This window comes from Camelus ferus, chromosome X, assembly GCF_009834535.1.
Source record: "Camelus ferus isolate YT-003-E chromosome X, BCGSAC_Cfer_1.0, whole genome shotgun sequence".
Lineage (NCBI taxonomy): Eukaryota > Metazoa > Chordata > Mammalia > Artiodactyla > Camelidae > Camelus > Camelus ferus.
This window is the reverse complement of record NC_045732.1, coordinates 42,361,181-42,373,580: the sequence shown is the minus strand read 5'-3', so window position 1 is coordinate 42,373,580 and position 12,400 is coordinate 42,361,181. Positions and strand designations below refer to the sequence as shown.

Sequence of the window (12,400 nt, the reverse complement as noted above, 5' to 3'; positions counted from 1 at the left end):
TATTAAAATGCCTCACCGAGAGAGTGGGTCGAGGGTCCGGTTAAACACAAACAGGTTCAAAAGGAAAGTTCAAAGCGGTTAAGCAAGTTCTCCCTTTTCCTAATGGAGAAGAGCCTGCTGGCTGGAGGCCAACTCTTGCAAAACGTCTTTGGTGGGGGAAGAGAAGAGTCTTTATTTGATGCTGAGTGAAGTCAGACAGAGACTTACAGGTGGAATCTAAAAAATAAAACAAACTAGTGAATATAACAAAAAAGAAGCAGACTCACAGATATAGAGAACAAACTAGTTACCAGTGGGGAGAGGGAAGCTGGGAGGGGCAAGATAGGGGGAGGGGATTAAGAGGTACAAACTACTATGTATACTGTTTTTTTTTTTTTAAATGGAGGTACTGGGGATTGAACCCAGGACCTCATGTATGCTAAGCATGTGCTTTACCACTGAGCTATACCCACCCTCCATCATCAAACTACTATGTATAAAATAAATAAGAATCAAGGATATACTGTAAAACACAGGGGATAAAGCCAATATTTTATAGTAACTATAAATGGACTATAACCTTTAAAAATTATGAATCACGTACACTTGAAAATTACATAATATTGTACATCAACTATACCTGTTAAAAAATTAATAAATAAAGTTCTGTGGAATAAATGATCCTAAGCCACAACTCAGTTTCACATTCTCCATGGAGAGCCTAAAATGTATGCCTGGCTCTGCCACCTGACCATCCTTAGTTTCTCTAAATAACCCCCAAGTTTCAAACATTGAAAAATAAAATTAAGGGAAGGAGGTAAATAGAATGGTGGTTGCCCCTGGGAGATGGGAGCCAGGGATTAACTGTGAAAGGGAGTTGAGGGAATTTTCTGGGGGTGATGGGGCTGTTCTGTATCCTGATGGAAGTCTGAGTTGCACAGGTGTATGTACTGTCAAAAATCATCCAGTGGTACACTTGAGTTTTGTGCATTTTATTGTATGTATTGACTCCAAGATCAGTATTATCTCATTATTTATATCTCTGAGTCTAGTGCCCCATTCCTTGCCACCTGCACTATCAAATTGCACTCAAATTGCAATCGTTGCGGCATTCTAATTGCCTTTAATTCACTAAGGAGGAAGGACCAGAAATCAATACTCAAAGGCGCAAGGCTCTAGGCAGGCAGGAGATGGTTGGAGCAATCCCAGCTCAAAGTTTGTGGTCATTACTTAGAATAGCTGGCATTTATGGCCTCAATTATTTCGCCTTCACCCTGGGAGGCAGTTGAGACAACTACTCTCTCATGTCCTCAATTACAGATGGGAAAACACAAGTCTGCAAAATGAGTGGCTTCCCAAAACCACACATCGAGCCGGGAAAAAGCTGGCAAATAGCCTAGAGTGTCAATAGAAAAATAAGAGCTTGAAGGACATTATCTTCGGTGAGGCAAAGAGTGAGACTTCGACCTCAGATGTTGAGGTTCTCTTGTGCCCTCTTCCTATTCAGTGGATTCCTCTAATCCCTTAATGTTGATGACTCCCCAGACTATATCTCAGCCCCGATCACTCCTCTAAACTACAGGCCTGTAGCTCAAACTCTCTACTTAACAGCATCACTGAGCTGTCGAAAACCAATCCTATTATTCTCACCAACTTCCTGGGCACTCTCTTTTGGTGAACGGGGCTGGTCCAACCATCCATCAGTTGGATTGTGTAAGAAACGCGGACACCTCACTACACTTTTCTGGTTCCCTACTCAAGTCCAGTGAGTCACCAGATCATAAATACTGTTCCCTTAATGTCATTCCCACTATGTTGGCACTGCCTGAGAAGTTCAGACCTTCCCCATTTTTTTTTAACGTTTTTATTGATTTATAATCATTTTACAATGTTTTATCAAATTCCAGTGTAGAGCACAATTTTTCAGTTATATATGAACATGTGTATATTCATTGTCACATTTTTTTCACTGTGAGCTACCATAAGATCTTGTATATATTTCCCTGTGCTACACAGTATAATCTTGTTTATCTATTCTATGGTTTTGAAATCGCAGTCTATCTCTTCCCACCCCCCACCCCCTTGGCAACCATAAATTTATATTCTATGTCTGTGAGTCTATATCTGTTTTGTATTTATGCTTTGTTTGTTTGGTTTTTTTTTTTAGATTCCACATATGAGCGATCTCATATGGTATTTTTCTTTCTCTTTCTGGCTTACTTCACTTAGAATGACATTCTCCAGGAGCATCCATGTTGCTGCAAATGGCGTTATGTTGTCGGTTTTTATGGCTGAGTAGTATTCCATTGTATAAATATACCACTTCTTCTTTATCCAGTCATCTGTTGATGGACATTTAGGCTGTTTCCATGTCTTGGCTATTATAAATAATGCTGCTATGAACATTGGGGTGCAGATGTCATCCTGAAGTAGGGTTCCTTCTGGATATATGCCCAGGAGTGGGATTCCTGGGTCATATGGTAAATCTATTTCTAGTGTTTTGAGTCCTTCCCCATTTCTTGCCTAGATTGTTGTTATCTCCCTGGAGGTCTTATGTCTTTGGATCTGCTGCCAGGATGGCCCACTAGACTGTGAGTCCTGTAGGACAGGGGATGCATCTTATTCACCCTCAACTCCCACATCCCATCACTGTGCTGACAACTTGTAGTTGTTCAACTACATGCCTTTTTTTGGGGGGGGGTGTAGGGAGGATGTAATTGTATTCTGAAAAAATGTCAGTCTTATAGAAAAGTTGCAAAAATAATAAAGAATTCATGACAACCTATCCACGTAGATTCCCCAAATGCTAACAGGTTACCACATTTGCTTTCTCATTCATATATATATGAATTTTTTTTTTAATCTTAACAATTTGAGAGGTAGTTGTAGACATGATGCTCCTTTACCTCTAGATCTTGTGGTGTGCATTTCTTGAAGACAAGGACATTCTCTTCTATAACTACAGCACAGGTATCAAGATCAGGCAGTCAACATCAAGAACAGTACTATCTAGCTGAATTACATCAGTTGTCCCACTAATGTTCTTAATAGCGAAAGGAAAAAAAACTATTTTGTTTCCAAATCCAATCCAGGGTAAAGCACTGTGTTGAGCTGTGTTTTGTCTCCTTTGACCTGGAACAGCTTCTCAGCCTTTCCTTGTTTTAAGACATTGACATTTTAGGGATTCAAAATGTAGAATGTTCCTTAATTTGGGATTATTTGATTTTTCCTCATGGTTACTTCAGTTCATGCCTTTTTGGCAATACTACAAAAGTGGATGGTGTATCCTTCTTAACATCAACAGGTAAACGACGTCGACTTGTTAACTTTGATCACAGTATGTGGTTATTGAATTTTTATAAAATACCACCTAATCATACCATGCTTCAGTGGACCTAAAGGCATTTAGGGCCTTGCATACTTGCTGGTCATCCCTTCTTGACCTTAGTCATGGTCTAGCTATATACTCTCTCTGCTCCTTGCTTTTGAACTTGCTACTTCCTCTGACTACAACACTTTTCTCTTCCCACCAATCCAACCTCTACCTCTATACTGGGCTAACTCCTATCTAAGATTCACTCTATTGTCCCCTCCACCAGGAAGCCTTCACTGATGCCCCTGGCTCTGAACTGTCACTTTTACAGCATCCTGTCTTTATGTTTTATTATGATACTCATCACGCTGAGAACCGTTGGTTTGCCTGTCTCTCCTGCCACATCAGAGGGTAAGTCCTGGATCTTTTATTATGATATAAATCCCTTCATTCATTCATTTGTTCATCCAATTGCAAAAATATGGCTTCATTGATTCCTTGCAATGAGGGAGAACACAGCATGGCGGAACCATGGGATGTCTCAATAAGAAGGTGTTAGAGTCTACTACAGAATTTGGCCTTGTATTAGGTGATTTGGGGGAGAGTCCAAGAATTGGAGGCTGTCAGGAAGTGGGGTAATATTCTATGATTGGGTATCTTAGTTCTTTTTTTTTAATGGAGGTACTGGGGATTGAACCCAGGACTTCGTGCATGCTAAGCACACCCTCTACCACTGAGCTATAACCTCCCTCCGGGTATCTTAATTCTCATTTAGAAGGCAAGAAGGGAGTTACTGACAAAGAAGCAGCACCCATTCATATGAGCTAGGAGAGGGTGATGTTTAGTCATTTTGGGGATTTGGACAATGTTCATCTGCCTTTTTTTTTTTTTTTTTTTTGGTCTTAGTCCATCAAAGTCACAGAGTGACCTAGTCTGATGTTGGTGTCTGTGAACATGTTCATGTTCAACAGGAGAGCACCAAGGCCTTACTGTGAGGGTCGGGCCAGCTCCTGGATGTCAGAGGCTGCATTTCTTTCTCACTTCCCCCTTTTGTCCAGGGTCAGATGAGGTCAGGCCACAGGACATGAATCTCTATATTTTCATCATCACCATTGCTGAGATTTTGTGAGCTGGAGGTGTCTCAGAGACAGTTGCCTGCAGTAGGACTCGGGCAAGTGTCTCTTCCTCCTTTTGTTGCAGGATGAGGTGTTGAATCCTCTGATGTGACAAGGGCTATGCAGTGGCATTTAAGACTCTGGACAGGATACATTGGCCAAAAGTACCACTTGTTTCTGGGAAACAAGATGATGATTTATCCTTGTTATAGACCCTGGACACAGAGGCCCAGATGACCAAACCCACTGCATGGAAACATGGTCCAGAGTCCAACTGGTCTCTTGTAGAGATTCAGCTGCCTTTTTTCTTTTAGCCTCATCAGAAATTGTTCCACTTGACCTGTAGTATTTATGTAAGTGTAGCAAGAGGTGTTTGCTAAAGCATAACCCTGCCCCCATCCCCACCCCCACGGCTAGCCAGGGACATCAAGGGGTATGAGATTGCTCGTGACAACCTGCCTAATGAATTTAGGCAGTTTTTTTTTTTGGGGGGGGAAGGTCTTCTGGAGTAGAAATTGTGTCATTTATGGCATTTGCTAGGGTCAGAGACAGGTTTGGGACCACCTTTTCATCACTGTGGGAACTCAGCTCACACAGACTGCATGAAGAATCAATTATCTTTCCAGGGAGTTATCCAGATTCGGGTGTGCTTGCCTCTTCTTTTCATGAAAACATGATCCACTGAAAAAGAGGTAGTTTTAAATACCTGAAAGTCTCTAACAATTACCCCCAAGATACTGGATAAGCTAGTGGGTGGCTGGTGGATGTAAATCTGATGTCCACATAAGAAATGGTACCCTCATGGAGCGCAGATGCTACTGGGAGTGTAAGTATCATTTTGCATGAGCTAATTATATGTCCCTTGAAATGGGCAAATAACACGAGTGGAGGTAAATAGTTCCCAAAAAGAGGGTCTCTGAAGAGAACCAGTGGCTGTAACTAGGCATAGCCCCAGTATTAGTTCTCATTCCTTACGGGCTGGGTGTTGCTGACAGGGCTGGAATGGCTTCAGCAGAAGCATTTTGTTGATGTGAGGTCAATTTTTATACGACCAAAGTTTGCGATTAATGATGTGAGGGAAACTCAAGAACCACAAGGGGCCTATAAAAGGAAATGGAGCTTCTCAAGTGTTTAAAAGAACAATGATTAAATTTTTGTCAGCAAATTAGTTAAATTCAGAGTAGTAGCTAGGGTCTGAGAAAAACCCATCAGAATGTTTTACTTTTTTCTCAAGTGGCAGAAGATCATAAAGGGTCAAAAGTCACAGGATGAAGATAAGGGAGAACATGTGGAGAAGCCTTAGAGTTGGTTCCTGGGGAGTACAAAAATAGGCAAGATGAGTGGTGAAAGGATGGAAAAAGGCCACTGTAGAATCAGAAAATTAACCTGGGGCAGAACCTGTCCACTTCTGCAGTCAGCGGTTTCTGGAGGATTCCGAAGAATCCTGTTTAAAGTGTCCCAATGGAATGACCATCCTGTAGTCATCAGGATAAAGTGATGTACATCTTTTAAGTCGGGAACCAGGAACTTCAGGATCAGTAGCTTGGCGTTTTATGGCCGTGTCAGTTGCTAACAGTACCTGATAAGGTCTTTTCCATTGAGGCTCAAGGGCAGTTTTTCTCTGATGCCTTTTCAAGAAACCAAGCCTTCAGGTTTGAGATCAGGCAGAGGCTGCTCAGGTGGATCTTTTGAAAAATGCAGCTCGTACTCGCTGGTGATAAAGCTGGAGGTATTGTATGAGTTCCCTGTGGTTATTAGTGATATCAGCTTGTAATACGGTAGAGTCTGGGGCTGGAAGGACTTTCTAAATCCATGGTGGGGGTGGGTAACCCTTTATTAACTCAGAAGGAGGTAACTTGTGGCTCCTAGAGGGGCCAGGTCTTGCCGCTATCAAGGGCAGTGCTTTAGGCCACAGACATTCAAGGGGTTTCTGAGAGGTTTAAAAATTTTGGTTTTAGAATTCCATTAGGTCTCTGCGCTTCTCCTGAATTTACGGATAATAAGGACAGTGCCATTCTAGGAGACAAGAATTCAAAAAATTAAGTTCAGTGACCAGTGTTTTGTATCTGTTTCTCACTTAGAAACTGTCCAGATATTCAAAGACTATCTATTAATTAACCTAATCATTTATCAAAGGCCTGGAAGTTAGTTAGGATCTGGAGATTTCAATTTTAGGTGAGATGTTAAATCTTTGTGATTTGTAGCAATTTAAGAATTTCATACAATTAAAATCTTTAAAAAGCCATCTGTTATTACCATTCCATTTCATTATTCGTATATATATATATTTTTTGTGAAGTTATGGAAACAATGGTAACTTACTTAACTCATAAAACCAGTGTAGGAAATTTAGAAAGTTTAAATAATTTAACCCTGGTTTTGTACAGACCAAACTATCATGCTGACATAATTTTTAAACGGTAAACTAATTTTTAGACTCTCAGTCATATCAGAAATACTTCATCTTTTCTTTTCTCATAATAACATAGCTATTATGTAAATACACTTTTCAGTGTCTGCAAAAAGAAACATTATTTGACAAAATTTTCTTTTCTTCTTTTAGACATTTTTGATAGCTTATCTGGACTAGAAGAAAAGTGCACATGTAACAACTGAGTGTTGTTTGATCAGCTAATCTTTAAAAGTTTCTTAAGGAGGTAAAAAGAGGGAGAGGGACAAAAAAAAACTTAGAGGGACCCAGCTTCAGACCAATATGAAGCTAATTCTGTTGCTTTTTAAAGGAGAAGGAAGAAGGTATTGCTACAGAAACCCTGTTTTGACAAACACAAGAAATAGAAAGAGAGAGAGAAATAGATATATATTGAGATTACAGCTGGATTAGACAATAACTCAGGTCGCAGACAATTTTGCCAATCTAAATAATTTTAAAGCTACCATTGACTAATACTTAAAATACAGAAATGCAGCTAACACAGTCTCCTACGTTAATTTGTTTTTTTCTCTTTTAGACAAAAAGTCTCTTCGTGAGGGTTCTTCCCTCTGCCATGGTCATTTCAAATAGACTCTAGAGAAATTATGCCAGGTAGAGAACATGATAGTAGGAAAGGATGAAGGAAGCAGGTGTTTAGAAGAGCTGTATTTTCAGATTCAGAAGAAATCCCATGGGAACTTCCATGGGCAGTAAGGATGGTGCTTGTGCAATCTTTTGTCTCCAGAGCCTGGCTGAAGGCCAACTGTTACCCATCAGAACCTGAATAAAACCTTCTGACTCCAGGCCAATGAAACAAAGTTCTTAGGGGACACAGAAACATAATTGAAAGCAGTCTTTTAAAGGTTTGTTTTAATAGCTTTATTGATGTATAAGAGACATACAATAAACTGACATATATAAAGAGTATAATTAGGTTCGTTTTGACACACACACACATGCCTGAAACCATCACCATCAAGATAATGAATATACCCACCACTCCCAAAAGTTTCCTCTTGCCCCTTTATTATCTCTCCGTCCTGCCCCTCCGTGCTCCTAACTCCCAGGCAACAACTGATCCACTGTTACTCTAGATTCGTTTTCATTTTCTAGATTTTTCTGCACATGGAATTATACACTACTTATTCTGTTTTGTCTGGTTCCTTTTTTTCAGCATAATGATTCTGAGATTCACCTATCTTGCTGTGTGTAGTTCATTACATTTTATTACTGAGAGGTATTTCGCTGTGTGTAAATACCACGACTTGTTTATCCATTCAAGCGCTGATGGACACTTGAGCTGTTTCCAGGTTCGGCAATCACAAACAAAGCTACTGCGAACATTTGTGTGCCGATCTTTATATGAACATTTGCTTTCATATCTCTCAAGTAAATATTGGAAGTAGAATGACTGGATCTCATGGTAGGTGTATGTTTAACTTTGTAAAAAGCTTCCAAATTGTTGTCCAAAGTGGCTGCGTCATTTTACACTCCAACCACCCACGTATGAGTGTTGCACTTCACGTGGTATGGTGAGTCTTCTAGGTTTTAGCCATTCTAATAGGTGTGTAGTGGTATCTCACTGTGATTTTAATTTGCACTTCCCTAATGATTAATGGGGCTGAGCATCCTTTCATGTGAGCATTTGCCCATTCATTGTCTTCACTAAAGTGCCTGTGGAGAGTCTTTGCTCATTCTTAAATTAGGTTATTTTCTTGTTATTAAGTTGTGAGGATTCTTGACACATTCTGGATACCAGTCCTTTATCAGATAAATGATTTGTAAATCTTTTCTCCCAGTCTTTTTTCATCCTTGGAACAGTGTCTTTCAAAGAGTAGTTTTAATTTTGATGAAGTCCAATATGTCAATATGTTCTTTTAAGAAAGTGCTTTTGGTATCATGTCTAAGAAATCTTTGCCTAACCAAGGTCCTAAAGGCTTTCTTTTTTGTTTTTGTCTAGAAGCTTTCTAGTTTTAGGCTTTAGATTTAGGTCTTTGATCCATTTTAAAATTAATTTTATATATGGCGTGAGATATTGATAGAAGTTGTTTTATTTTTTACATATGGATATCCAGTTGGTTCAGCACACTTTTTGGGGATTACTGAAGACACTCGTCTTTTCACGTAAATTGCCGTGCACCTTTGTTGAAAATCAGTTGCCCATTCATATATGAGTCTCCTTCTGAATTCATTCAGTTCCACTGAGCTATATATCTTTACACCAATACATTGTTTTGATTACTGTAGCTTTATAAGCTTTACTGTAGTCTTGAAATAAGGTAGTGTCTAACTTCATACCTTTTGTAGTAGTTCTACTTATCCTAGGTCCTTTGCACTTCCATGTGAATTTTAAAATCAGTTTATCCATTCACCTGAAACCACCTCCCCCCCCCCAAAAAAAAAACCCGGGTGTGATTTTGATTGGGATTGTGTTGAATCTATAGACCAATTTGGGGATAATTGAAATCTTAATTATATTAAGTCTTCTCATCCACGAACATGGGGTATCTCTCCATTTATTTGTCTTCTGCTATTTCTCTCAGTGATGTTTCATAGATGTCAAAGTCCAGGTCTTTCACATCTTTTGTCAGATGTATAGATTTCACATTTTAAACAACAAAACAAAACAAACAAAACAAAACAAAACAAAACAATTGTTATTATTAATGTAAAAACTGTGATCAAATGTGATGCCTGGGGGAATAAACATACTTACAAATGATTTTTGAAACCACTTTCCAATTTAAAAAAATAAAATGGAATTATCCCCACATTAAAAAGAGAGAATTTCACATTTTTGGTGCTACCATAAATGGTATTATTTTTAAAATTTCAACTTCTGATTGTTCCTTGTTAGTATATAAATATAATAGATTTTTGTAAGTTGACCTTTTATCCTGCAGCCTTGCCAGAGTCACTTATTAATTGGTTCTGGTAGCTTTTTTGTCAATTCCGTTTGATTTTCTACATAGATAATCATGCCACCTGAGAATAAAAAAAAGTAACACTTCTTCCTTTCTAATCAGGATGCCTTTCATTTCTTTTTCTTGTCTTATTGCACTAACTAGAAATTCCAGTATAGTGCTGAAGAGAAGTAGTGAGTCCAGATATTCCTGTCTTATTCCTGATCTTAGAGGAGAAACACTAAATCTTTCACCATTAAACATGATGTTAATTGTCGGTTTGTCATCAATGTCCTTTATCAGGTTCAGGAAGTTCCCTTCTAGTCTTAGTTTGCTAAGCATTATTATCAGGAATGAATACTGGAGTTTGTCACATGCTTTTCATATACCTTTGAGATATGACGAATGATACTGATTATTGTTTAAATGTTAAAACAATCTTGCATTTCCGGGGTAAATTTCACTTGATTGTCGCTATGGACTGAAAGGTTTGTGGGCCCCAGATTCATAGGATGCTAAGCCCTAGGCCACAATGTTTTGGTATTTGGAGGTGAGGCCTTTGGGAGATAATTAGGTTTAGATTAGGCCATGAGGGTTGGAACCTCATGATGGAATTAGTTCCCTTATATGAGGAAGAGATCTCCCTTCACCCTCTCTCCCTTCCCTTGAGTATGCATCAAGGAAACGCCATGGGACCACACAGTGAGAAGGTAATTGTCTACAAGCTAGGAAGTGGGCCCTCATCAGAAATGGAATCTGAGGGCAACTTGATCTTCAACTTTCCAGCTTCCAGACTGTGAGAAATAAATTCCTGCTGTTTAAGTCACCCAGTCTATAGTTTTTTGTTATAGTAGCCCAAGTGGCCTAAGGTAGTCATGATGTATTATCCTTTTGATATATTGTTAGAATTCAGTTGGCTAAAGTTTTAAGAGCTTTTGCATCTACTTTAATGAAGGCTATCAATCTGTAGTTTTCTAATGTCTTTGTCTGGTTTTGGTATTCGGTTAATGCTTGCCTCATAGAATGAGTTGAGAACTATTTTCTATTGTTCAATTTTTGGGAAGAGTTGTGTAGAATTGATATTTGTTCCTTAATTGTTTGAATTTACCAGCGGAGTCATTTGGGCCTGCAATTTTCCTCAGAAGAAAGTTTTTAATGTAAATTCAATGTATTTAATAATAAAGAGCTTTTCAGGTTATCTATTTCTTCTTGAGCGTGCTTTAGTAGTTTGTGTCTTTTAGAGAATGCATCCATTTTGCCTTTTTTTGAATTTACTGGCAGAAGGTTGTTCATAATATTCCTTTTAAAATCTGTAGAATCCGTAGCAGTATCATTGTCTCATTTCTAATATTGGTACTTTGCCTTTTTCTCTTTTCTTCTGATCTGTTTCACTAGAGGTTTATTGCTTTTGTCTTCTCAAAGACCCAGCTTTTGGTTTCAATGATTTTTTTCCTGTTGTTTTTCTCTTTCACTGATTTCAGCCCTGATCTTTATTATTTCCTTTCCTCTACTTTGGATTTCATTTCCTTTTTCTTTTTAGAATTTCTTAAGGTGGAAGGTGAGGTCACTGATTTGAAACCCTTCTTTTCTAATAAAGGCATCTGGTCCTATAGAATTTCCCCGAGGCACTGCTTTAGCAGCATCTCACAAATAATAGGTTTTCTTTTTCATTCAGTTCAAAATATTTTCTAATTTCCTTTTTGAGTTCCTCTTGGATCATGTGTTATTTAGAAGTGTGTTTAGTTTCCAATAGTTGGATTTTCCAGAGATGTTTCTGTTGTTGATTTCTAAGTTCATTCCACTGTGGCCAGAGAACATACTTTTTGAATCCTTTTAAATGTATTAAGACTTGTTTAATGGCCCAGAATATGGTCTATTTTGACAAATGTTCCATTTGCATTTGAAAAAGATGTATTCCGCTGTTGGGTGGAGCGGTAAATGCCAATTAAATCTAGGTGGTTGACAGTTTTGTTCAAATCTTCTATATCCTTCCTGATTTTCTGTGTACTTGTTCTATTAACTATATATATATATATATAAACTATAATCACAGGATTGTCCATTTCTTCTTGCAGTTCTACCAGTTTTTCCTTAATGTATTTTGAAGTTATGTTATTAGGTGCATAAACATTTGGGATTTTTATGTCCTCCTGATGAACTTGCCCTCGTGTGATACTAGCCATTCAGCTTTCTTTAGGTTAGTGTTAGCATGGTATTTTTTCCCCATCCTCTTACTTTTAACTTATTTGTGCCTATATATTTAAAAGTGTGTTTCTTATAGGCAGCATAGAGTTGCATTCTTTAATCTCCAAGCTCTGCTCAGGTACCTGGGATTTTTAAGAATTCTTTAATTCTGCAAGCTACCCACTTCCTTGTAGAAGGCTCTGATAATTAGAGCATTATTTCTCATAATGAGCCCCACCTGTCTTCTATCACCCCTCCCCACCTCCCCGCACCAGCAACATTCAGTGAATTATTTCCACTTCTGCAGGACAGTTTTTCAGGCAACAGGGACATCCAAACCTATGGAAATTCCTTAGGCAGTGCTAGGTCCAGCCACAGTGGACCAAGCAGACCCATGGAGGATTACCTATGGCTACCTGAGAAGTACCAAAGGCTAGCTTGGAAAAAGTGTGGGAGGCAGGAAATAGAAAATGAA

General features: G+C 38.6%; 1 protein-coding gene across 4 annotated transcripts in view; it reads right to left on the bottom strand.

The window, feature by feature from the left end:
• JADE3 (jade family PHD finger 3) overlaps positions 1-12,400 on the bottom strand; it is a 138,694-nt gene that overhangs the window by 188 nt on the left and 126,106 nt on the right. Inside the window, exon 11 of one of the 4 annotated variants that reach the window (XM_032475918.1) lies at positions 17-216. In XM_032475918.1, coding sequence (XP_032331809.1) covers positions 41-216 — 176 coding nt within the window. In that variant the 3' untranslated portion in view covers positions 17-40. Of the gene's footprint in view, positions 1-13; positions 217-7,618; positions 9,420-12,400 lie in introns of those variants that run through there. The other 3 variants (XM_032475917.1, XM_032475920.1, XM_032475919.1) reach the window with 3 other exon arrangements.